Source organism: Aythya fuligula, chromosome 1, assembly GCF_009819795.1.
Source record: "Aythya fuligula isolate bAytFul2 chromosome 1, bAytFul2.pri, whole genome shotgun sequence".
NCBI classification, from domain to species: domain Eukaryota; kingdom Metazoa; phylum Chordata; class Aves; order Anseriformes; family Anatidae; genus Aythya; species Aythya fuligula.
The window spans coordinates 15489086-15516388 of record NC_045559.1 but is presented as its reverse complement, the minus strand read 5'-3'; the positions used below and the strand labels follow the sequence as shown (position 1 = coordinate 15516388).

The following is a 27303-nucleotide window of genomic DNA, read 5'->3' as shown; positions in this document are numbered from 1 at the left end:
AGCTCTGCTGAATGGTCAAAGCAGCCACAAATTCAGTTTAAGAGTATGATTTGGAAGTCGTATTAATACAACTTTTATCAATATCACTACTTGTACCTTACAGCTGCAGAGATTCTAAAACTCACAAGTGACATTTCAGATCATAAGCTATAAAGAGTGACCTCTAAAAATCTTTTGCTTAAGTCTCATAGCAGCTACAGCTTTGCAGATACTGGAAGAAGTCAATATAAACTGAGACTATTTGCATTCATTTTGCAAGAAAAAAAAAAAAAAACTTTACATCAAGAAAAAAAAAACATTTTTCAGTCATTCTTTGTGCTTGCATTAGTGGTTCTGCAGGAAATAAAAACATATTTCAAGTGCAACCAATCCGTTTAATTCAACTCATTTTTGTTTCAGCCCAGATGTAATGTGTTCCACACATCATAAACTATGAGTCACTATTTCATAACACTATCTCACATTCATGTTTGTTTTCCAGTGCTTTAGAGAGGGAAATACTAGCTCATCATTTAACAAATGCAGTCCTAGTTAGTAGACTATAATTGGGATGCCAAGACAATAGTTTCTTTGTGCAAAAAAAAAAAAAAAAAAAAAAAACCCTGAACTATTAAGGCAGCCATGTCCAAGCTTTTCAGGACCGATACACCAAGAGGCCAGGGACAGTTCAACCAGCTCTGTGTGGATTCAGGGGCATTACTGAACACTTTCTTAAAGCTTATTTTGAGAAGCTAGCACTGTGGAAGTGCTGTTCAATGAACGACATGGATTTCTAACAAAACACTGTAAACTAAACAGAAGCTCCAAGTAAATCCATACTCCTACCATGATCCTCCAAACTGAACTTTTGTCTAATGAAGTCCAATTTAACTGGAAAGTTTATTCCCTTAATTAATACTTAGGTATTACAAAGGGCATGCCAACTTCTGTATAGCATATCCTACTGGCATTGACTTTCTAACCAAGTATTTAAAGAGGTGTCTGGCAACCTCAAACCCACATACCACTCTCTCAGAAGAGCAGTGAGGTCCCACAAGCATTGCCAGGTTACAGGAAGATTGCATCAACCACAAGTGAAGCAATGCACCCGCAGAGCGGGAGAACTTTCGTATCTCAGAACAGCAACCTCTCACTGTATGGCTTGGAGTGAAATTTTACTTCCAAATACAACACAGGTCTGTTTTAAGCAAACCCACAAAGCTATCAGAGCCTGTGAGGCCAAAACACTCATGAGCATGGAGCAAGGGTCTTCCCTGGGCGAGGTTAACCCAAAGCTGGTGACCCCAAAACTGGTGATCCTTCAGCTTCACCTCAGCTGCCTCAACCCTCGGGAGAGGACACAGCTCCTTCTCCACCTTCCCTGGCCCACCACAGCAGGAAAAAGGACCCTACATCATGCAAGGAGACCTCAGGCCCTACTGTCTGCCCAGAAAGCCTCACACATCAGCTACATTTGCTCCCTTTTTTTGTTTTTTTTTTTTTTAAGGAAGAAGAAAATCACACCCCAACTTTGCTCCCCACCACCCTCACCTTAGGCGTAAGGGTCCCCTCCAGGCCCTATTTATACCCTAGGCACACTAGTGGGCGGACCCCCCGCTGCACCTCTGCCATCCTATTGGGTGTCAGCGCTGTCAATCTCCACAAGCGGGCGCTCTGCCAGCGAACCGCGCGCCAGTGCCGCGGGCGCCCCCTAATGGCGGCGGGTGGGGGGGCTGAGGGAGGGGGGGTTCCACGCCCCGCCGCGATCGCGTCCCGGGGCGGGAGGCAGCAGCGGCGGGGAGGGCGGCTCAGGGCGGCTCGGAGCGGCCGGGCGGCGCTGCCAGCGGCTGCGGGACGGGCCCGCGTCGTCCGCTCCTCGTCCCCGCGGCGGATGGGGTGAGGCGAGGCGAGGAGAGGCGAAGGGGCCGCCGCGGAGGGCAGCGGGGCCGCCATGGCCAGCGCCGGCCCTGCCGAGGAGGAGGCGGCGGCGGCTGCGGCGAGGGAGGAACAAGCCCTGAGGAAGCTGGTGGTCCGGCTCCAAAACGTCCAGGAGAGGAAGCGGCTGGAGACGCTGGTGCAGACCCTGAGCGACCTGCTGGAGCTGGCGGCCCGGCAGAGCGGTAAGGGACGGCCGCCCTGTCCAGCCCTGCCCGGCCCTGTCCATCCCGGGCCGCCTCACGCGCCTTTAACGCGGCTTTTCTGTGTCCCCCCCCCTTCCAGCTCCACGGCTCTTCAGCGGCAAAAACATCCACGTCCCCGTGCTGCTGGTGGTGGACATGTACGCGGGGGCAGCGGGCGTGCAGCAGGTAAGCGGCCCCGAGCCCCCCCTGCCCTTCCAGGGGGCTGTGTGAAGGAAAACGCTGCTCCCCTGCAAAAGGACAGGACAGGGGTTGGGGCTGGGAGTCCCAGGTTTCTGCAGATGCAAGCAGCAGCTCTGAACGGCAAAAGAAAGTGGAGTGATGAGCGTAAACGCAGTGGCGTGGATGCAGCGTGTCCCACGCTTCTGAGGTACAAGTAATGCTGTTTAATATAGCTCTGACGTGACGACGTGAAATCCTGCCATTCAATAGAGTTCCGACATATCGACATTAAATCCGGCCTTTAATATAACTCCAGCATATCAACATTAAATCCTGCTGTTTAATGTAACTCCAGCATATCGACATCAAATCCTGCCATGCAAACATGAGGAGCGGCACCATTTAAGACACCTTCATCCATACATAGCCCCATCCTGTGAGAGTTGCACGAGGCCACTTTTTAGGGGAAAACAGTGCTGTAACTCAGTGCAGCTTCTGCAATTTGAGGCTCTGCCTGGCTGCTCCTGTGACAGCACTGGCCCACTTCAAGGAGGTGCGGCGCTTGCACAACTCGTTGCTGTGCTTATGGTACAGCTGCCAGGCTTGTCGTATGAAAGAGCTCCTTCCTGGCAGGCATAGATTAAGTTTCTGACTACGTTATGCTCAAAGGATGTTTATGAAGTCCAAGTTCGCGTGCCACTTGCTTGCTTTCTTTATTAAGCAATTTTGTATCATTACAAGCTTTTTGGCATCTTTTTTTTTTTTTGGAGTCACTAGAAAGCAAAACATAAATGATGTCACATAAATAATAGTGTTTTTTAAGATTTTTTTAATCTACTGGATCTTAAACTGTAGATCACAACCATAAGATTCAGATTAAAACATTAAAGTTTCCTTTGAAGACTAAGTAACTTGTACAGAGTCTGAACTTTTAAGTTATTTTACTATTGAATTGCCATCAAGAAATACAAAAGCATTGTTCATTAAGAAATACGAAAGGATAAATCAGTATTTTTTTTCAGAATAAAGCATATTACGTATGTAACAATTTACAAAACCACTGCCCAGAAATTAAGTCTAGGAAGTAAAAAATATGAAATCCAACCACAACCAGAAGCAGGTCTGAAGTGATTGCACAGGGCTCCAAGACGCGTGTAAGAGGACTGTGATCGTTTAATTTTTATTTTAGTAATGTTAAAAATCCTCACTTTGACTTAATACAGAATTTAAAAATTAGTTTTAATCTTCTCTCTGCCTACATTTGCAGTCGTACAGTGCTTCAGTTTAGAAGTTTGGGATTTCCTTTGCAGTACTACACTGTATTCATGTGTCAAATTCACAGTCAGTGCAAAGCTCTAATCCAGTTCCTCACAAAGTGCCATAGGCAGCTTGTCCTTCATATTTTGTTATGATATTTACCAACATCCCCAGCGTGTTAGTAGACCTCTGTCTTCCTTGCTTCATCCACAGCAGTTGGTTTACAGTCTTTGTGAACACACAGCTCTCCCTGGCAGCAGTGAAGTGACATAGTCCTGACTTCGGTGTAGTCTCTCTCTACTACTAAAGAATTTTCATTGAATAAATTGATTAACCAACCAGTTGCCTCCTTGGCTTTTGGCATTGGAATAAAACTGACCCATATAAGAAAAAAAACTGAGTAGGAGCCATACCTGAAATGAAGATTTACTTTTTTGTCCTATGCTTGCTCAGAATAAATTAGCTTAATAGGTCAATATTGCGAGTACCAGTGCAAGTTGGACTACAGGCAAACTTCTTTATAAATAGGAAGATGCTGAGCTGCAAAGTCAGTAGTGCCGCAACAGTAAAATAGGCATCTTTTAAGTAAATTTGATAGTGTGGTGTTTTGTTTTTTTTTCAGTTGCTGGCTGACAGTGATTGGAGCAGGTTAGAAACAGTAGAGCAGAACTTGTTTACAGTTCAGGAAAGAGCAGGGAGCAGTCAGTAGAGCTTTGTCTCATGCAGAAGGTGTGAGCTAATGTAATATAAATTCATTGCATGCCAGAAATGAAAAGGGGCTGACAAAAATAACAGGGTTTCAGTGCTGCCGCCAACTGTCCCTGTGTGTCAGGACATGTTAAGTGTTTATAAGAACATCTTTGTTTACTGCATTATTTTTTTCCTTTCCCTGTAGCCTTTAGTATCTCTGTTATTTAAAAGACCCTTACTTTCTTACGTAATTATTAAAAGGATAACAAGGTCTTTGTTACCCCAGGCTTTGCTTTTAATATTATAAAACAAACTACATTATCAGCAGGTCAGATACCTGCTTCTGTCTTTGCTGGCTCCACAGTCCTTACAAATGTTTGTCAGTGCTTGGAGTCACAACAATCCAAATAGAATCTTTAACAGAAATATCAGTTTCATCAGAGACGGTAAAAAAGTGACTTTTCTAAAGTCATTAAGCTAATTTTAATTGGGTTCTAAGTTTTACAATTAGCATGGTGGGAAGTGGCAGTTCAAAATCTTATTTTTAGCAATAAATAGTGTTTGAATTAATGGTCACCTCTACAATGTCCTTGCCGTGCGGATTGGAAATTTGCTGCTTGAACATGGAAAATTAGGTAATGCATAACCCCATCTTTGGGGGATTTGGTGGTCACTAAGGCTGTTCTTTGAAATTATGCTTGATCAGGAGTTGATCCCACAGCCCAGACTCATCTTTCTGAATGTCCATAGTAGTTGGTTTGCACTCTCACGTAGGACAAGTCAGCTCGCTGTCTAAGCAAGGAAATTGTCTTCTGGTCAAGCTCAATCTGCTGATTGAGGGTATAATGGGCTTAAAACATTTAAGATTCTGGAAATCTGCACTGCAAGAAAAGCAAAGCTACCGCGGATAGCGTGAACGTAGTGCCTGTGACCTGTGAAATATAAAAGCAGAATTCCAGTTTCTGGGGATTTACATCACCTTTTCCATAGACTTGCCAAAGCTATCATAAAAGCTGCCTGCTCTCTAGTCAGTGCTGTTCCTTTGGGTGGCTCTGTGCTACCCAACTTCCAATTTCATTCACGTCTCTCCTCTGTCACGCTGCAGGGTTAGAGGTCATGCAATTTCTATGAACTTTGCAGTGAAGCTCCTTCGAAGCAGCTGTTTACATTCCTGGTGGTGGTGGCTGTCCTCTGCTGACCCCTTAGCTTTGCATAACTCTTTCCTGAAATGGGATCTCATTATGCTTGTGGTTTTTGAGCTACACCTAGGTTATCTTCTGTCTTGACCCTATTCCTACAGCACCCAGGCCATCTTCCTCCTTTTGTTCTTTTTTTATTAATATGGCCAGGGAGAGTTTTATGCTTTGTTTTAATTTTTGTAAAATCTACTTTGTCTTGAACTTTTGACATTTCTCAGATTACTTCCTCTCTTTCAGTACAGCGAGGTTTTCTTCTCATCAGTTAATTCTTTCTACGTTTTTTCCTCTCTGCTCTCATTCACACTGCAGCACATTCAATTTTATCAGCCTGCGGGCCGATACGCCCAGCAAGCTCTCATAATAATAAAGAACATTGTTCTAGGGAACATGGGGGAACAGATTTCTCCAGTATGGACATTTTTCATTTTTGGTATTATTTACAGATATCTAAAAATCAAGGCACTTGCATAGGCTGGAGCAGGTAGTTATTAGAATAAATATATTTTCAGTTTGTCTTTCATCCCTTGTGCTCTCAAGACTTTCACTGCCCTTTTTGCATTTTGCAAGCACGCAGACACTGAGGATTGATGGCAAGAATATGAAATATATAATATCATTTAGGTATCTCATGCTATTTAGAACATTTACACTTTTAACATGACCACCTTTGAAAACTACCCTTTCTCATTTGCAATTAAATAGCAAATTCTTATGGAGACAGCAATGCTTCGGTGAAGTTGGACTAGCTGTAATAGTGCAGTGGTCTTCCATGGCCCATGATGGCATATTATTGATCTCATCTTATTTTTCTCACTGTCAGCATCTCTTTTAACTGTAAGTATGTCCCCTATCCTCAAGCGGTGCTGGAACACATTGTAGGTGATACAATGCTACAAGAAATGATAATCATTGGCATGTTTTAGTTCCACCTCTTAACTTTTTATATCCCTTGTCTTGTGTAATTATCCCTCATTTAGCTAGATAACTATTGAGAACATCCATCTTCTGGTTGCCATGAATATTGGAAGACAACGTTTAAGTTCCAAATAGAACATCTGTTCTGAAATAGCTATATTTTTATTTTACAGATGGGTTGGTCACTTCTTTGTAAATTGATAGAAATTTGTCCAAGTACGCTACAGAACATAGCTCCTAGGGATGTTGGGAAGGACTGGGAAGCCCTGGCTGTTCACCAGTAAGTATGTTGTATGCCAAGAGTCTTCTGGATATCATGGCAGCATATTTATGCAATAAAATGTATTTATATACTTATTACATCAGCTTCTACATGGTTAAAGATCTTTTGTGGGTTTCTTCAGCTTCCAGAATAAAAGGCGCATACAAGCAGGGATCTTAGAGGTATCCATAAATACCTGATAGGAGAATAAAGAAAACTGAGCCAGGCTCTTCTCAGTGGCACCCAGTGACAGGACAGGAAACAAATTGAAATACAGCAAATTCCACATAAGGATTTAAAAAAAAAATGATTTTTTAAAAATTATTTTAAGGTTGATCAAACACTGGAACAGGTTGCCCAGAGAGGTTGTGAAGTCTCCAGCCTTGGAGATACTCAGAACCTGACTGGACGTGACCCTGAACAATCAGGTATAATTGGCCTTTCTTTGAGCAGGGAAATTGAATTAAGAGAACTTCAAAGGTCCCTGCCAAACTCAGTGATTCTGGGACTCTGTGGTTAGGAAGATGTTTTCTTTTAATAGACAGATGCAATATAGTAGACCTGGCAGGTTTTGTGTGCGTGTGTTCTTTATGCTGCATTAAATCCACAAGCCTAAAGTGGAATCAAGAGAAGGGGTATTTCTTAGTTGTCTAAAAATTAAGTATTTAAAGTAGTCACCTTAACTACCTGTGCAGTCAGTGGACACAATTACCTTCAGAAGGTGGTTCTTTCCTTCTTTTTAGTAAGCCTGGAACTAAGTGTAGTTCGATTTGACTATGCCTATCTCTCCCGTTGAGGGAGCCTAAGTAAATGGCTTCTGCATGGCTGTGGTTAGATGGGACAAAGACTGGCAGAGGGTAACTCCAAAGCTGTTCTGTAGCACAAATGCTAGCTGCAGATGTAAGTATAATATGAATAGGAGAGAAGGGCTTGGTTGGAAGTTCTCTCTTGGACAGATTGCCTCATTCAGGGCTGATAATGACAGCAAGGAGCTACAGCTTAATAACTCTACTAGTAAGTCTGCCTCTGCTTTTATAGTCCTAACCTGCCCTTCCTTAGAAAGGTTGCCATTATGAGATCACTTGCGTGAAGATGCAGTATGTTTGTGATTTTGGTTGCTTTTCATGAGCAAGGAATGACTGAGCTGTACAAGCTAGTTAAGATTTCTTTGGCAGTTTAAAGGCTTGCTAATTGACTGATGCTTATTCTTAGGTCCCAGAAAATTACTCCCATTTGGGCTGATATTTCCCGTAGTTTCCCGTTGTGGGTGTGTGAGATAAAAACGGTTTCATAAGTAAAAGAAACAAAAATCAGCAAAACAAAGCAAGGGATGCAAAAGCTCTCATTTACAACCAGCCAAACAATGCTCAGCCAGTCCCTGAGCAACCCTGGTAAACTTCCCCCTGGTTTTATTGCTGAGCATGACATTACGTGGCATGGAATATCCCTTTGGTCAGTCCAGGTGAGCTGTTCTGGCTGCATTCCCTCCCAGCCTGTTGTCCACAGCTGCTGATGGAGCAAATAGGTGGAGGAATCTGCATCCCAGGTACAGTTTCTACACGTGCATGCATGTGCACACACACCTGCAACCACACAATAAAGTGCATTAGGAAGGCTTAAAACTAAAACATTTTAATCAGGACATTAAAGAAGTGCATCTAAGGGTGTCTGTTTAGCTACTCTACCAGCTTGGTTAGGGTGGCTCCCTGTTTTCTTTGATTCATCACCCTACTACTTAGTCCATACATCTGGGCTGTGTGCTGGGCCAAGAATTTGCCTGGGGACTGAAATGCCAGTGCCTGTCCTTGTCTGTGGACTTACTGGTCCAAAGCGTTCATACAGAAGTTTCAGGGAGGTATCTATTCTCAGTTTAAAATAATAAGAAAGAATTAATAATAATAAATACATTTCTCCTAGTTTATAAAGCTAGACCTTAGCAAGGCACACAACATCATTGCTCTATCTTGGGAATGAAATTTGGATGAAGCTTTCAGTGCTGTTTTTGTTTTTCTAGACAGGTCAAGAATGTCTGTTAACATTGCCAGTTACTTCACGATCCCTTTTGATTAGATATCTGTACAAAGACACTCTCATTTGAAGATCATTAAGACTGCAGAGTCTGGCTCTCCAAAGTTATGAGTATCAACAATGAAAGTTTCTTGATTTATTTTTTTTTTGAGCCTCTCTATTTTTATTTAGTTTTTAATTACACGGTTTTGGTTTTCCCCCATTTTAGGATATGCTTCATTAAATACAAAGTCAATGCTCATTTATTTTCTGCCATCATCGAATGTGGGGCCCACCGCCTTATTTACTGTACATTATTGATACCTTATCTGAAAATTGGCCTATTAATTTCTTCTCAGTTTTTCTTAGTGCTTTTCAGTATTGTCTAGAGATTTAAAAAAATTGTTTAATGAGAAGGCATTACAGATTTCAGGTCACTGTCTTAGAAGATCACGTTAAAAGTACCAACAGATCTTTGGGCACACAGCTGGGTACATTCAGTGGATTTTTCAGAGCACCTAGCATTGTTTGGCTCTCCTTGTGTTTAAGAATTCAACTTTGTTTGACTGTGCTTGCAACATTTCAGAGGTTACTATCCCTGGGTCTTCTTTTCAGTGATTTGTCCAACATCCAACATTTGTCCAACATCCAACATTTGTCCAACATTTGTCTGTAAGTGCTACATGGTGGAACTTACGATAGGATAGAGGCCTTCAAGGTGCTGTTCAAGTTCTTTAGCCTGGAAACTGCTTTGTGTCTTCCAGCAGACACTTGATTGTTCACTGTAACTTCACTCTTGCAACAAGCAGTACACTGCCTTACCACCTGCAGACTGCTGCACGCCCCAGCCCTGGTTTCTGTAGAGTAATTCCAGCCTGGATGTAAGACTTGCCTCCTGTAGAATTAATATATGCATATAAAATTAATTTAAATTTAAATTGGTAAATTACACATCATTACTTTCATGTAATCTAAAAATTGTTAGAGTAAGTAATTTAATTAAAAAGTAATTTAATTGCTAACTTGAAAAAAACATAAGCTGAAAGAAAAGTGAAAAATGAATTGAGAAATGACAAAAACGGCTTTAGAAAGCTTTTACTAATTTCTGTAGCTACTTTGTATTTTTTTGTTTTTTTAAAGTAATGTTTGAAAAAAAATTAGTTTTGTTAGTATTTACTTAGCCCTAACTCTTGTTTTCCATCTTTTAATTTTTTAGGCTGATCCTTAAAATGCTCACAGTTCACAAAGGAAACATAAATCTCTCAGTAATAGGACTGAAAACATTAAATCTTCTCCTCATGTCAGGTATTGTCTGTTTCATTTTGAGCCTTTAAAAAAAAAAAAGAACTGTGATACAAAGTGCATGACCATACATTTTGGACCCTATTTGTCTCTCCGTTTTATTCTGTAAAGTCATTTGTGCTTGTATACAAAGGTGCAGTACTGTTTTGCACCTTTTTCTATCCAGGTAGAAAGGAGTCTCCAAACTTCAAGGCTATGAACAACACGGCCCAATAATTTTGCCAACTTGTTATTAGCATAGGCACAAATACTTGCTGTACAGTAAGTTAAATAAGTGCTGTGCTGTGCTGTAAGTTAAATAAGTAAGAGCTTTTTCTTAGCAAGGTATAAAATTGGTCACATTCTGACTTGCTTCTTTAGTACTGGTTTATATATTTGAAAAGAGTGAATTGTCTCTGATATATTTCTGTTATTCTGCTCTCTAGAGACTTGATCTTATCAGGTACTGAGAATGTTTTTCTCGATCTTTTGTTGAAATTAAAGAGACGGTAAGGGAAATATCTGCTAGCTTGGTTCAAGGTAGCATATAATAACTAGTACTAAATTACTGTCGAAATAGGAGAGTTTCCACTGGCTTTGAAAGGCCTTGTAATCAACCTTACAAAATAAGGCTTAGACTTTAGGTAGTTAAAGCTGATCTGGCTGTCCAACTTCCTGCTATAGGCAATAGAGTGAAACAGGAACTTTAAGAAGATGGTTCATGCTATTTATTTGTCTATTTTATAAGATCAATTACCTCTTGAATCTGCTTTCTTCTCCCTTTTAATTATTTGTTTAATTATTTAATTATATAAAGTATTTGAAACTGTACCTTGTCAGAAAAATCTCTTGGTATTCTTTATGTCTGTATGTCCAAAAGCTTAAATTGCACTACAGCTGGAGGTGGTAGGCCACTGTGAATGCAGAGTGGTAGCCATACAGAAAGATCCTTTCGTTAAAAGAAAAAAAAAAAAAAAACAGCTGCAGCTTAAATACCAGATCAGGCACTATTAATTTTACTGTTACTGATGTAAGCTTGAAAAATTGTCATGAATATGATTTTCTTCCTTATACATGACATAGAGACAGCAACTTTTTTCAGATTTTTTTAATTATTATTTTAAGAGCAACAGTGACATTGGCTTTTTAGTTCATTTTCAGGTAGCAAATCTTTCCAGGCTGAAAGAATGGCCAACAGAGTGAGAATAGCATTTCATGATACAGATGGGTTAATTTCATGGTTCACCATAGCTGAAAGGTAGATTTCAACTCCCCCTGTGCTTTCTTCTGGCAGTGTAGTCCTATCTTTTTTCTTTTTTTTTTTTTTTTTTCCACAAGTTTAGTTTCTTAGTGAAATTCTTCAGTTTGCAAAAAGTGCAGTTTTTTTGCATTGATTATTTTTCCACTGGTTTAGTGAGGTGAGCTGTCTCTGAGAAGTCAGACAAGTACCAAAGCCAGTGGGAGCAGGAGTGGAGAGAGGAAACTGTCTTTTTGCCAGTAATCTTTTAGAACACCTCATTTGTCTTCTGAAATACTACCTTAAGAGATAACAGCCTCATAATTTATATAAAAGCCTGGGTGTGAGCCACCAGAGTAAATTTGAAGGACAATATTAAAGACTTTGGGATTTTAATAGTTAAGTACAGTGCTCCAATTAACATGTTGAGAACACCTCAGCACAACATGTAATCTCTTCTGCTTTTTAGATGTAGTTGCTTTCCTGCTCCTGGAGGAAGAGGTGGATGTGTTTTCTTTGATATTTAATGCCATGCACACCTTCCCTAAAAATGAAGAGATCCAGCAACACGGATGCACAGCATTATACAAGCTTTTTGAAAAAGGTATTATATCATGTGGGCTCTTAAGTTAGAAAAAAAATAAAAGATTGGGAGGGGACTACAGATATTTATTTAACTGCAAAAACATGAATTCTTGCATTCCTTTTTTTCTTTTTTTTTTTTTGTATTATATCTGTTCTCAAAACCCATTAGCACAAAACAGGTTTTCCAAGCAGTATCATAAATTTTCTGAATCAGATAAATGAATGTGGAAAATGTCACTACATTTCTGACTAGAGTTAACGGGAAAGATGGGATTCAAAGTTAGTCAGTAACACTGGGACAAAGAGTAGTGACACTTGATTTTAATTCTCAATAACCAAAGCTGCGTCTTGAAAGACTGGTATATTTTAGGATTGCCAGGAAGTTGTGAGCAAGTCTAAAATCAAGCAAAATGTTTGCACTTTCAAAAAAGTATACGATTCAGCTATTGATCCTGACAACACTGAAAGGCTAAGATTGTATCTCTACAATATCCCTGTGTTTCTTTTGTGGAATGATGTCACCATGTATTAAATTTCTGCAACATTTTTAGGATCTGTCTGTGTATAATGGCCAAAAATCCCAGTATTGTGACAGTTTATCTTTGCATTGAGTTTCTTGCTTCAGAATAACTATTGAGAAATTCTAGTACTCCTAGAAAGTCCACTATACTCCTTTGCTTCAAAGATAGTCTCCAGTTCTTCAGATTCGTTCTTCCTGGCACCATTTTATATTGCTTTTTTTTCTAAGTCTTCCTACCACACGTGTGCCTGGAACTATTGTCTGCTTTTCTTTCCCTTTTCCTCTCTCCCTAAATACTTTTGTCCTGCCATGTTTTCTCTTCAGTCTCCACAAGTGTCTCAGCTTCTTGCATTTTCTGTGTATGCCTTTTATAAAAAGTGCCTGATTTTTACAGATTCACAGACATTTCAGGTACAGACCTGCATGCCTTCTTCTTGACGGCAGCATAACAAGTTCCTAGGCTGTCCCTGGATATTTTTTTCTTGCCTTTGAGAAACCTTCTCAGCTACTGCAATGTGAATTTTTGTACCCTTATCATGAACCAAATTCAGATGATCCTGCTTACAAAATTTGAAGTGTGGGATTTGTGCTCAAGCTGGATCAGTTCCTTTATCTGGTTCACTGCACAACTGCAGTGATGTCAGCACAAATGACGGGGGACAGTGATTGAAAAACCTTATGCTATTATTACAGTGAAGGTAGGGTATTATTAAAGCATGGCTGTAGTCTTTATGAAAAGAACTCTATTATCAAAAAAGTTGAGAAGTAAAATAAAATAATGGAGTATGTGAAATGCATTCCATCAAATTGTTTTCACTGTGTTCTTAGCTTTTCCTTCACTTATATGCTGTCTTGGTGAAGAATACCTGAAGGTTGTTCTGTGGAAAAGACTAAAAGACTTTTTTTAAAAAAAATACTCGTTTTAAAAAAAAATACTCATTCACAGGAAGGCACTTGAAAGTCAGAATTCATTTACAGAAAATGTGGGCTAGAAAAAGGTTTCTGTAAAGTAGCTCGGTTTTTGGTATAAGAAGTCTTAACTGTGGAATATGATCTCGGTGGAGGAGACTACCTTAGTTTCTGTGGAATATACAAAATAAATATAAGGAAACTTCATTAAAATAACTGTATTTTCTCACATTTTATCAGGATATGAATTACTTCCTCAAAACTTACTGTCTTTGTCTTTCTTTTTAATTTAGTTCCAGAAGAGCAGCTGACTGAATTTGTTGAAAGCAAAGATCATATGATCATACTGGAAGTATTTAAAGAGTTTCCAGAGAGAGAAGAGGTGATTCTTCCTGCACTTTACTCATTACATTCCTTAGCTGGACCATGTAAGTGCACTACTGGAAATCATTTTCAATTCTTCACCTCCCACAGCTTGCGTCAGCTCACCTGAGTGCATGGTAATCTTTCAGTGACTGTGAAAGCAAACAAAACTTCAGAGTCTCTCTAGGGAAAAACAGTTGGTAGTGCTGCAAAAATAGTGACACATTTTGACAGAGGGAACAGTTTTGAAATGAGAATTGGTTGGGAGCTGCTAAACAAATCACTTTTCTGTTTTCTGTGGGAAATACTGACTTGTAATTTTTTATGGGAAATTTTCCTATTCAGTCATACTTACAAGACTGGAATCTCTCATAAAGTAGGTAAAGAGTCTTTCTTCTGCTCAGAGTAAGTGTTAACTAAGATGCTTATCGTGGCTGCAGAGGTCAGATTTCAAGTCCTTGCTCTTCCTTTTTAAAAGTTTGAATAATAAGGTATATTTATTGACTAAATGAACATTCAGTGAGTTTGGGTAGCTGGTTAAGAACATCGTTGGCAGAGGCTGTTCCACAAGGGGAAAATTTCCCATGCAAATCCAATGGCCAGAGCTAAGACAAGGTGTTAGGGCTCAAGCACCCCACTCTGACCAGTCAGTGGTGGCTGCAGTGAGGAGCACAGGTAGTATTGAGCACATTTTGGAGCCTCATGGTGTCCTCAGGTGTTGTGCAATAGGGCAGAAGAAAATCTCATTGTGTCTCGTTCTCTCATCACAGCAGTCCCTATTATGGGCAAAATCAGGCTCCAAGAAGAGTCCCTGGTAATTGGTGTCCCTTTATTGACTTGGTGCATGATGCTGTTGACACAGAGGCAGCTCTTGCACCTTACTGTTGGCAAATTCAGCAGGCATCAAGCTCTTTGTCTCTTCCACAAGATCACAGAATCATCTAGGTTGGAAGAGACCTCCAAGGTCACCGAATCTAACCTCTGACCTAACACTAACCAGTCCTTCAGTAAACCATATCACTAAGCTCTACATCTAAACGTCCAGGGATGGTGACTCCACCACTTCCCTGGGCAGCCCGTTCCAATGCTTCACAACCCTCTCAGTAAAGAAGTCCTTCCTAATATCCAACCTAAACCTCCCGTGGCGCAACTTTAGCCCATTCCCCCTCATCCTGTCACCAGGCACGAGGGAGAATAGAGCAACCCCACCTCACTACAGCTTCCTTTAAGGTACCTGTAGAGAGCAATAAGGTCGCCCCTGAGCCTCCTCTTCTCCAGGCTGAGCAATGGTTGTAATCTTGCAGAAGTGTTTCCTCACAAAGCCTACCTCATACGTCCTGTCCATTTGTATAGGAAACGTGCTGGCCAAGGGTGTGCCACAAAACAGGAACTAGACTGCAGTTTTCCAAATTTCATCATTCTCCAAGCTATTTAATTTCCCTTTCACAAGCTTCTTGCTGTTCCAGTTTGTCTTTAAAAATAAAGCATTCCTTGAGACAGAAATAATTTTACCATAGCCTATTTCCATTTTCTAAAGCAGAGAGTGCTAAGTGCTTTTTTTTTTTTTTTTTCTGAAGAAGAGAGTGCACTTCAGAGAGAGCCTGAAGTGCTCTTTAAAGAAAGTAATTAGAGAATGTGTAACAGATCCAACAGGAAGCCATGACAAAGACTTGCTCTACAGCAGGCGTTGTTTTTGGAGTTTGCACTTCCCTTTCTGATGTGAAGTATTGAAAATAGGGAAACAAAGATAGTTTCAGCGTAGTTTGAGTAGTGTCCCCATATCCTGAAGTCTACATACATCATGGATTTGTGCCTCAGGATGCCTTCTTACACTAATACATATGTAGACTTTGCTCTGGCTCATATGTCGTGAGAAATCGTGGGCGGGCAGTTTATCCCAGTGCAGGACAAGAACTCTCTTAAATTTCAGTAGTCTTGAGTGAATGAGAAAATGTTTTGCTGACAACTGTCCTTCAAAGTCCCTGGGGAAGCGATGTATCACATGATGTTTGCCATCTAAGTGTTAGTCATAGGCAGTGATCCAGGCTTCTCCTATATTTAATGGGGAGAAACAGGCACCTCCAGAGGCAATTTCACCTCACCCTGAGAGAGGTACCTGTTATTCCATGAATTACAGAGTGCTCAGATCTCCTCATCAGTTTCTGTGAGAAGCTGGATGTCCGAGTTCTAGTGGTAAATATTAAATGAGAGCCATTCCACAGCACTGCTTCGTTCTTGCAGGATCTAAATATACATTTGATTGCGCTCTCTCTGTAACCAACAATTTTAGAATGATCTGAATATTTTAATATGTTGATAATTATCACCTGTGAAGTGTGCAAACCTTTACAATGAAAGGTGTTTTCAGTAGTGAGTGACATTAATAAATCACTGTCATCTTAAAGCATTGTGAAAAGAACCTTCCTACACGAACAAACAGAATGATTCAGAAACGCTTCCCACTCACAGCTTGCTTTTTCACCTTAATATCTTTGTATACAGGACAGCCAAGCTGTTGAAAAGAATATTAAGAAAGTTTATAGACCTCAGTAGAATAGTGCTGAACCTCTTGGAGGCAGTGACAGGACTTTCATTCACTGGAACCAAGATTCTGTCCAAGATTTTTGGGGTTCTGTATCACGCCCTGTATAGACACGTACTGCAAAGATGCTTTCAAGCACTGTGTTTCTAACTACCATGATACTATTTTGTTTTAAATTACTGGGTGTGGGATCTCTGATCTCAGTAGGAAAGGTTGCATTCTGTCTTTTTACTGACTAATGTGAATGCCTGTTAGTTTCAGTATCTGACCTGCATAATATACAGTGAATAGGGTGAAGGTGACCGAGCCCTGGCACAGATTGCCCAGAGAGGCTGTGGAGTCTCCATCCTTGGAAATACTCAGAAGCCACCTGGTCGTGGTTCTGGACAACTGGCCCTGCTTGTGCAGGGGAGGTTGTTCAAGATGACCCCCAAGGTCCCTTCCAACCTCAACCATTCTGTGATTCTGTGAAAAATTTCGGGATCATGAGGTGAACCTTTCTATACCCTCAATACGTAATAGTCATAGAGGAGAACTAGTTTAAACCAAATGACTAACTTGCTAACTTGCACCCTAAAAAAGAAGAAAAATATGATTTTTAATTTGAATTTAATTACTTTAATTATTATAAATTATTACCAAGTGTTGGTAGTCATTAATATTAGAACCCAATTACCATGCTTCTTTTTGTGTTTTCTTTTTATTTTAATCTTAAGTAATTTTTGTTTCTGTTTCCCTCTTCAGCCAGCAATGTGGAAGTGCTGATGTCTGGAAATGTTCGCTGCTACAATGTTATAGTGGAAACCATGAAAAGATTCCCCAGTAGTGAAACCGTTCAGGAAGCCTGTTGCTGTTTGTTGCATAAGCTTACATTGGGTAAGTTCACAAAGCTGGTGTTAGTCAGCTTACTTTGTGTAAGAACTGGAGGTACTGACATGAAATGTTAGGCCAATTAGAGAGCTACTGTTCCAGGGAATCCTCAGGACGGCGTATAACTCAATTTTTCTACTGACATGAAGGTATTGAGGCAACACTGGCAACAACCAGTATGGAATCCTTTCGTGATAAAGGCTAGCAACAATGACAGAAACAGTCATAAAAACGGAGAGTGAAAAAGTGAGAAAAAAGGAGTATATCAATAGATCTCCCATTCTTTGCGATGTTATTAAAGAATGGAAGAAAATTCCTTCTAAATTTCTTCTCTGAAGTGGTGGTGCTGGATGTGTGAGGTCCTGTTGGTGCTACTGAATTATCTGGGGCATGCTCTCCAAGACTGTGTTTTTCCTCCTTGCAATGCATCTACCCAAAGGCCTGTGCTGCATTCCTGCTCAGGTATGGTGCCAGCCTTGGGGGCCCTGGCCTGCAGCAGTGAAAGAACCAGTTTGCTGGACTTCCCTTGGCTTGGGTAATAGTACTTCCATTGTCTGAGTTGACATGGGCTAATGCCACGTCAAGCCAAATAATGGCAATGTCTACAAGGATTTTGTTGTGCCTCTTCCCAGCTCTGTGCTCTTACCACTATAAGAATATGATCTGAGCAGTTGCAGTGGACCAGGTAATAGCAAATTCTAATGAAAATAAATACATTTTTTCCCCCGTTGTGTGAAAAAAAGGCTGTGAGTAGAGCAGCTGGAATAACCCACACTACATGGCAGGTTTTTCATCACTCCGCCAAGGTCTTTCTCATGAGTTAGACTTCCCAGTTCTTGCAGGTGGTGGCCTGAAGCTGCTGCAGATGCTGGTGCCATTGCATGACTCCTCTTAATCAAATCAGTCTCGTCCTGTCACCATCTGTGTCCGCTCCTTCATGCAGATATTGTAGAGAATACAGATCAACCTTGAGTGCAATGGAGTGCAACTTCCAGTTCCCCTTCAAAAAGCCAAACAAACATTTAAAGAAAATGTGGCTTCTGAGGTGGTATTTGCAGTTATTTGGCAAGAGGTGGTGTTAAGCTTCAACAGCTTCCTCTGCAAGGCCGACGGAAGGCATGGTAACCAAGCACTTGTGGGGACACAGCAACTTTGTTGGCATGCTTCAATCCTGCCCTGTGTGCAACCAGCCTGACTTCATGGCCTCAGAACATGCTTTTGTGATTTGTGTTTACTGACCAACAAGTAATAGTGGCAGTTAAACAGACATGAGATCTATTAATTCTTTTTTCAGCTCCACAGGTCCCTTTCATCTTGATAAGCAGACACTTTAGGAGGAGATTGGGAAGGTGTGCCCAGAGCACCAGACAGTTAGGTAGAACAGGTGTGAAATTGCTAGGTTGTCCATCCTGTCCTTCCATGTGAGACTGGAAATAGTCTGGAAGATTTTCTTATAGCCAGTGTGGGTTCACAAATTATTCTGATGGACACTGTTTTCCTAAACCCAAGTTAATCGGTAGTGAAATTGTAAAGTCAACATCTATTAGCTTCCAAAATCACTGTCATGTGTTCTTGCTAATCTGGTAATGACTATTCAAGATGAGAATGTCATCTGAATTTTAACTGACTGCAACCTGTTTAAGCAGCCACAAGTCCAGCATAATTACTAGTTGCATAGCCTAAATTTCTTACTTTCTGTGAGATAAGTGGCATATTTACACAAACATGTCATTTTCAGTAAAATACAGCAAGAAACAGCTACGCTGCTACAACATGACAACACTAGTACAGACTAAGAAGAAAAATGCTGTTTCCATTTGCACTTGTGTGGGTGGTAAGGCCAAAGTTTTAGAATGAGGGATCTGGAAAGGACTTGCCTTAAAGTCTGTTCTTCAGAGTTCTGTTGACTTGGACTAACCAGGCTTAATCATCAAACACTGGGAGAGGTACTTATTTCCCAGTGAACAACCTAGACATTGCAGGTAGCCAGCACCTATATGGCTCAGGACCAGAACTGAGGTAAAGAAATTAAGTTAGCTTTTCTTCTGCTTCTAATTTTATTTTTCATGCCCACAAATCATACAATTCTTAATTTTGTACCTTATCTCAAGCGCTTGAGAAACATCGATACAGATTTGAATTTCACTTTTCATGTGGTTAGTATGATTCTCATTTTTAGTAATTGAGAATTAAATAAAATTAAATATCAGAATAGAAACTGTATCTATCAGACTATATTTTACAAAGTGAGCATAGCCATATTATTGTATGCATAATTCTTGTTTGTACAACAAATGGAGAAGTTATCTTCTTTTGCTTGCTTTCATTTGTAGAATTTCTTACATTCAACCTTATATTCAATTACATGTAATGTATAGCCTTTGATAAAAGCTGTCCTTTAAATAATACATTTATCATCAAAAGCTAGTTCTTTCTACTGTTCCAAAATGTATGTATTCTGTATTTATAAGGCTGACTTTGATCTTCTGAACAAGGAGGACAAAACTAGAGGGCAAAACAGGTTTTAAACACTTGCTTGGCAGGATAAATCAAATCATTGCAAGAATTCAAGACCAGCACTGCTTTGGTTTCCTGGCAGGAAGTCTGCAAATGATATATAGATGGTATCTTATTTTGCTGACACTGTGTATGTCATGTTGCATTAAACCTCAGTCTTCATATTAAAAATAAAGAACCTACATGTAGATCCCAGATGCTTTTTATCCTTGTCCTCTTCTTTCCACAAATAAAATACCGTTGTGTGAAGCCCCCTAATAACAAATCTAATGTTTACTACAAACAAAGCTTATGCATTATGTGCTGAGAAATCTATGCTAAATGTGTTTAAAGCTATAGATGTGTGTTTACATTCATTTAATACCTTTATCTATTTTCAGGAAATTTTTTCAATATCCTTGTGTTACATAAGGTTCCAGAAGTCATTGTGAAGGCTGTGAAAACGTATTCTAAAAATGCAAAGTTACAGGCTGCAGGTCTCAGCTGTTTAGCTCTTCTCAGTAAGTAAATTCATTCTTAAACACATAAATAAATTACTTATGAAATAAACCAGTAAATGTTTTCATACTGGTGATTTCCTGTAATTATTCTTAATTCTGCTTCTGTTTTTAATGTGGAAGCCTCAAGTAAGGTAGCTTTGACAGAGCTAGATTTCCTGCACATTTATGGTTTAGTATGACAATCCTGTGTTCATACCAGATTCCCAGATACTCAGAGCTGGGACGTTATGTTGATAGATCTTAACAAAGCAACCTGTTTGTTCATAGGCAAATATTGGATAATCCCTGATTAATATAAAATGTCTGCAGACAGCAACATGTATTTGATGCCATGTTTGCCATGTGTGGCAGTACTCATTATTTACTGCCAGTAGATTGCAACACCAAGTTAATGCTTGTGCCTGAGTTCTGAAATCAAATAAAAGGTTTAACCTTTTCCTTGAGTATGCTCCAGTTGTTATTTTTAAACAGAAATTAGTTACCTAGTGGCACAAAGCTAAAGATCAGATCCTGTTAGTCTTTGAGTAATACCAATGTCAGTAGAAAGGCTGTGTAACAGTCCTCACAACAGCAAATGTTAGTAATCAGCATACACTCCAGTAGACTTCAGATACTATGGTCAGTGTTGATACCTTTTTTTCTTAAATGCTAAAAAACACAGGTATGAAATGATTTATTTTACATTTCAATGCCCTTTCTGGGACCTACTGTTTCTCTCAGCAATTGCAATTTATATTTTTAAATGTCATATCTTCAGAGTGAAGATGGCTCAGCGATAAGTGGTTACGTGCAAACGAACCACAGTTATATTTTATGTGTGTGGTGTTCTGTATATAAATGCATAACAGAACAAGTATGTGCTGCTCTTTTCAGAACCTGACCATTGACTGATCTGTAACTATCTATATAACTGGCTACACTAAAGTACTACATAGCAAGGGGTTTTCTTATTCCTTTTATAACCTTGAAGGCGTCTCAGTTCTGCCACAGAGCAAAAGACTTCTCCCTTCCCAGAAAAGACTAATCCTCCAGCTGACTTTCCTACACAGGCAATGGGAGCACCTCCATGACTACAGTTAAGACATAAGTGTTTTGTCTTTGCAATAAGAATTGATTGTAAATATTTTGTATTTCAAGCTGAAACAATATTCCTAAACCGAGACTTAGAGGAAAGAAAAGAAGAGGAGGAGGAAGAAAAATTATGCTGGTTGGAAGCATGCTACAGAGCATTAGAACTACACCGAAAAAACACAGATGTACTGGTGAGAATTTCTGGATGATGGGGGTGTAGAAAGACAGCATTACACGTTAAATAAAACATTTAGCAGCATAATTTTCTCTCATATATCCTCAGACAAACTAGGTCTGAGGGACTGTATTAGCCTTGGAAAAAAATTCCCTTTCATTCCATCCTTACCTTTGTTCACCCCAAGCAGTTTCAGTCACTCCTTTGGATCAAATGTGGTTAGGTAGTTGAGACTTAGTGCCTGGAACTTCGGCCACCCAAAAGCTTGTTGCTTTGTATACAAAAGCTCAGCTGCTCTGTATACAGCAGCAAAACACAGGCTCATCAGCTGAAGAATTAATGTTGGCCTAATGTAGGTAACAAAATGAAAATCAAATAATAAGAACGTGGCACATGCTTGTAACTGAGTTCTATCCCAGATATAAAAACGCAGCAGTCCATACTTTGTTGTATTTCTACATAAAGCAACTAACACCTTTATCATGGACAGAACAAGTCTCAAACTTTTTTTTTTTTTTTTTTCTATTCTGAAGGTTTATTTCTTCAATCCTTTTGTTTCCTCTTTTTTTGTATTTAGGAGGCTGCATGCTGGGCTTTGAAAAATCTGTTCCTGTATCAACGCAACCTTCATGAAAAGATTGGAGATGGAGATAATCAGTCAGTATTAATACCTTTTACTGTATTTTTGGAAATGAAAAAAAAAAAAGTGGCCTACTATTTGGCCATTTGGGGGTCTCATGTTTCAGTTATTTTTATTTCTTGTTTTCTAATACATGATGAATTGCATGACAATCAACATAGAAAGTTTCTTTCTTGAAAAGTATTCTAATCTCCACATAGACCAAATTGTTAGTGTTTTAATAAAGAGTCAGGACACAGTCTTAATAGAGTGAATTTATACAGTTTACAAGGAATTTCATTTTCAGTTGAAAAAAGGGATAGGGGGGATTAAAGAATGTAAGAGTAGGGAAAATAGAGGAGATTCAGATTAAGTAGGTAGGAAGAATAGAAAAGCAGCACACGTTTTCCCACAAGTCAGATGAAAGGGCATAGCAGAGGGAGCACTGGCCATCAAGGAGAATCTAGGCATGGATAAAACAGAATTTCCCTTAAACTCTTTCTCAGAGTTGTTTAAAATTTTAATCATGCAAATTTTGGTAAGACTGGTTTTTTTACTCATTTCTGCACCTCAAGTCACTTGGAAGTCATGACTCCAAGTGAATTCGGTAAGATTCAGAGTTGGCTTACACACATAGTATGCAAAGATGTTGCTGTAGTGAAATAGCCAAGTTCAGTCATCTAAAAAATTAACTATGTCACTTAGTGGGTTTTTAGTAAACTGAACTATGGTTACGAAGTAACTGCTGTAGTGTGGTCCCTGTGCAGTGATTCGTTTCTCTCTGTGAAAGGTTCCCAATAGACAGAGCGGTGATGCTGTCCATGCTGATGCACTCCTCTTCAAAAGAAGTGTTTCAGGCAGCTGCTAGTGCCTTGGCAATTTTGTCACAGCAGAATGGTAAGGGAATGTAACTGTCTTTGCTTTCTGATTCTGCAGTCGTTGCTATAATATTAAATATTGATATTAAAGAACATACAAAATGTGCTAGGGTATGGATACCGTAATCCCTGTGATTAGAACATTGTAAAGTTGTGCTCAATAGGAGGTTTATTCCTTGCTTTGAAAAAGGTATTGTTAGCTAGGAGGTAGACCGACCGATGTCATCTACTTGGAGCTGGGGATGTTCAGCCTGGAAAAGGGAAGGCTCCAGGGAGGCTTCATTGTGGCATTTCGCTACTTAAAGGGGGCTTATATAAAAGAGGGAGAGCGACTCTTTGCTCAGTCAGATAACGACAGGACAAGGGGGAATGGTGTTAAATTAAAAGACAGGAGATTTAGATTAGATGTTAGGAGGAAATTCTTCATTGTTAGGAGGGTGGTGAGGCCCTGGCACAGGCTGCCCAGAGAAGCTGTGGATGCCCCATCCCTGGAGGTGTCCAAGGCCAGGCTGGATGGGGCTTTGGGCAGCCTGGGCTGGTGGGAGGTGTCCTTGCCCATGGCAGGGGGGTGGGACTGGGTGAGCTTTAAGGCCCCTTCCAACCCAAGCCATTCTGTGATTCTAGTACTGAAGAATTCATGTCCAAGGAAAGAGATCTTTGCCAGTTTATATGCTTTAATTGCTGTTTTTTTGGAGCAGGAGACATGAGAAGAGTCTGTTCTCTCTGTGTGCTTGTTTAAATGTTTATCACATTTAAATTTCATCAAGACGGGGATTTGTCAAAACTCACATGAGTAAGGATTACAGCCTGACAAATAACATTTTGTTAATAATACAGGGGATCTGAACAGCCATGTTTACTTCAGTAAATCAAATCTTATGTTGAAAGTTAAGCATGTGCATAACAATTTTCAAGATTGCTTTAGTCCTGATTGTGTCCCCTAGCTTTTCCTAAAATTTTTCTATTTGTGGACCCCTTCAACATTTTTCAGTGGCAGTGTGGACCTCTGGCTAGACTATTTAAGCCTACTTTGGCCTTCTTTTGTCAGATAATTTTCCCAGAATCCTTTGAAATGGTTATGGATCTCAAGTGGTTTGTACACTGTGCATTGAAAACCACTGGCTTGATATGAAGATAAGGACTAACTTAATTACCATTCTCTAGGTGAGAAAGCTGTGGTTTATCACTAGGTTACTGAGCCAACCAAGAAAATGACAAAAAAAATGGTGCTAGTTACCATGATAATATAGAATATTTGTATAGCATTCGGAGCTGTATTAGCTACACTTAGAGCTCTAACATATATTTGGGTATTTGAATTTTTAAAAATGTGTGAACAAAGTAATTAGACTGGGTTAATATTTCATTTTTGAAGTCTTATTTTGGAATTTAGAAGGTTTTTTGAAAGGTAAATTCTCACTTTCCTACTGAATCACAGAGTGCAATTCAGAGAAAAAAATGTTTAAAAATAAATATTTTTCAAAAATAAAATTAAAGTGGTATATTCTCCTTCCCCTAAGTTAAAGGTGCTAGTAAAAATACAGATGTATTTAAACTTATTAGGCACTTCAGGAATTTTAATGCTTTTGATTAAGATATGGAAATAAAGTCAGCTTCAGCTTGAATCATTTCCTATTTTAATTTACAATGCTATAACACTTATGATTTTGAGGGAAAAAATCAAAATGAGAAAAAAAAAGTTAGTTCTGTTGTTTTTTTAGAACTCTTTATATAGGGAGAAAGAGATCTGCTTATGGGATGCTTGCTGTTTTGTCTTGTAGGAAATATTAGGAAGACACTTTTGTCTAAAGGAATACACATGAATGTTTTGGATATAATGAGGAAACATCCGCATTCCCCTGAAGTGGCTGAAAGCGCCTGCAGAATTCTGAATCACGTTTTCAAAGGAAGGTAATACACTTAGAAATACGTGACCACTTTCAAAGCGAAGGTTTGTGAGATTCAGTGCTGTTAATTGATTACATTTAAATTACTGACTGTTTCACTTATGTTAAAATTGACCACAGTCTGACAGCTCTATTCAAGACACTGAATCATATCTAGCCCCTCCTGTTAGCCACACTGATTTCCATTGAGAGCTAAGAATTTTCACACAATATTAACTCTAATTATATATATATATTATATATTATATATTATATATTATATATAAATATATATATATATATATATAAAAGTTTCTTTTGTAATGGCTTTTGCAAATGCTCTAGGACATGGGTGGAAAACAAACTTGCGACTCAGAAAGAAGATCTCAAAATTCCATAAACATGTTTACAGGAATAAAATGTATTATAAAATAAAATAAGAAAGTGACCTTAGAAATAAATTAGTAGCCTTTGGCTACTACCATTTCTAAGTTAATGTCGTTGTGCTGTAGTTGTTTTTTTTCCTTCAAGATTAGAAACTGACACGATTGATATTTTTCTGTTTATTCTGCAAGTATCTGGCAATTCATCAATATTTTATGGCGACTATGGAACAGTAAATTAGAGAAGATCTATCTTCTCATATGTCTGCACTAGAATCAAAGAGAAATACATGAATCCACCATTCACCCTGAGTGAAGTACTATACTGCGTACCAGCGTTCTGGACTGAATTGAAAATTACTTCTGAGTAGTGTCAAATTGGATTAATTACATACTCTACATTCATGAAATGACATGAAAATAACATGTTTGCTATGCTAAAAAAAAGAACCATAGTTGAGTTTATATTTTGTAACTAAAACAGATTTGCATTGTAATAAAGGGATGTCACACCGTACTAATGAAAGAAGCAAATGTATAAAATCTATAAATGTTTTTTTTTTTTTTTAATTTAAATTATTTAAATTTTATAAATAATATTTTCAGTTTCCCTCATCTGGATATAATGACAGTAGCTGCATCAGAAGTTGTAAAAGCCATGAGGAAACATGAAAAATCACTCTCTGTACAACTGGAAGCACTTCGAGTCCTTTTACACTTCATGATGCCTGGTAAGTCATTTAAAAATATAATTGGTGTGACTTCATATCAGAGAATTTATCAGAGAATTCTCATAATCAGAGAATTTAATTAGATAGCTTGGTTTTAGATAGAATTTAGAGAATTTAGAGAATTTAATTAGATAGCTTGGTTTTAGTCTTATCTAATGAGACAGCCTTTAATAGGACTTAAAAAAATACCAAAATTCTGTATTTGACAGAGCAACTGTAACTTTAGAATGTACAAGATGGAGAGTCCATTGAAAATAACAAGCCAAAATTATCACTGCTGATATCCCTTTGATTTCATCAGTAATGATTTAGCTCTGCTGCTTCTGTGGAGCCACTACTGTGGTTGCATACTCCTACCATGATTTCATGATTTTTAAGTGAGAGCAAGCAGTGATAATGATATCAGCATGGTTTTACCACAAAATACAATTGTTTTGATAGTATCTCTTGGAAGAAACATCAAAACTAGACCTCTGACACTAAGAAAGTGATTCAAAGATATGAAAGCTACTATTACATGCTATTTTCTCCAGCAAAGGAGAAACCAAACTGACTAGCTTAGGAATTCCTTTTCCCCCCAAAAAAAACTCTTTAAGAGCAATCTACATTATGAAAAAAGTGTGTGTTTGTTTTTTTTTTTTTTTATTTCCATACCTTTAACAGAGTATGGGGGAAGTTTTATCTCTTCTTTATCAGTTTACTGCTGTATATCCCATTTTTCTTTCCCCAGTGTTAAATGTGAGAGTACAAACATGCTGATTTTTTTCCAAACAGGTTTTTGCAAGTATCTTTCATGAATTTTAGTTGCATATTACAAAACCAATAGTTTCTAATCTAGTCGCTCCACTAGCATGCAGATTGATTATAGATTTCCTTTTTTTTCCTATTCATTTAATTATAATTCCAATTCTTTCCTACTTTTTCAATAAACAAGAGGATTAAGACTTTATACATATATTCTAACATGTAGGCAAGAGTATTTTTTGGTGAGAATCCTTAAAGTGAGGCCCTTCTAGAGTGCAATGAAACAAACAATACACAGAGCGGATGTTAAAATATGCATGTTAATTAGGGAATAAATAGTCATTTATGGGAAAATAGTAATCAGAAAAATACGAATGCTGAATTGACATTTAAAGGATATCTAAGTACTTTCTGTAGTGCCATTTGCCTGCAAGTGCTAATAGCTACTGGAAAGGTAAATCTGAAAGACCATTCTGTGTTCTTTAATTTGTACTCACCTTTCACTTATTTCATCTGTTGGTAAAAGTCAGCCTCTGATGTACTGCCAAGTGAAAAGGAACAAATAGTTTATGGCTTCCTTATAGAGTCTCCTTCCCAGAAGGAAGAAGCATTCTGAAGTGGTTATCTGGAACACCAAGAAACCATATAGCTCAAGGAAGTACTAATGTATTGCAGTGTACCTTAAGCAAAATTCTTTGGCATGATTTTGCATTTTCACAGTAAGTAGCGAGCAAACATATGGTGAAATTATCATTTCAAACACGATGTACCCAATGCTGCATTGTAAATCTGGAAGAACTTCAGTCTCTATCACTGCAGCGTTCTGAAAATGTCCTAAGATTAGAAGTATGCCTGCAGAGTCATTTAGCCTGTGTGTTCAATC

At 38.9% G+C, this 27303-nt stretch overlaps 1 protein-coding gene across 1 annotated transcript in view; it reads left to right on the top strand.

Moving 5' to 3' along the window:
* The first annotated feature begins 1837 nt into the window (after nucleotides 1-1837).
* Nucleotides 1838-27303, top strand: part of LRRK2 (leucine rich repeat kinase 2) — a 68131-nt gene continuing 42665 nt past the window's right edge. Inside the window, exons 1-13 of the mRNA XM_032192957.1 lie at nucleotides 1838-2099; nucleotides 2200-2285; nucleotides 6514-6620; nucleotides 9826-9914; nucleotides 11597-11731; nucleotides 13435-13569; nucleotides 16791-16922; nucleotides 19814-19933; nucleotides 21071-21195; nucleotides 21757-21836; nucleotides 22589-22695; nucleotides 24458-24587; nucleotides 25552-25676. Of these exons, the coding sequence (XP_032048848.1) occupies nucleotides 1931-2099; nucleotides 2200-2285; nucleotides 6514-6620; nucleotides 9826-9914; nucleotides 11597-11731; nucleotides 13435-13569; nucleotides 16791-16922; nucleotides 19814-19933; nucleotides 21071-21195; nucleotides 21757-21836; nucleotides 22589-22695; nucleotides 24458-24587; nucleotides 25552-25676 (1540 nt within the window). The 5' untranslated portion in view covers nucleotides 1838-1930. The remainder of the gene's footprint in view (nucleotides 2100-2199; nucleotides 2286-6513; nucleotides 6621-9825; nucleotides 9915-11596; nucleotides 11732-13434; nucleotides 13570-16790; nucleotides 16923-19813; nucleotides 19934-21070; nucleotides 21196-21756; nucleotides 21837-22588; nucleotides 22696-24457; nucleotides 24588-25551; nucleotides 25677-27303) is intronic.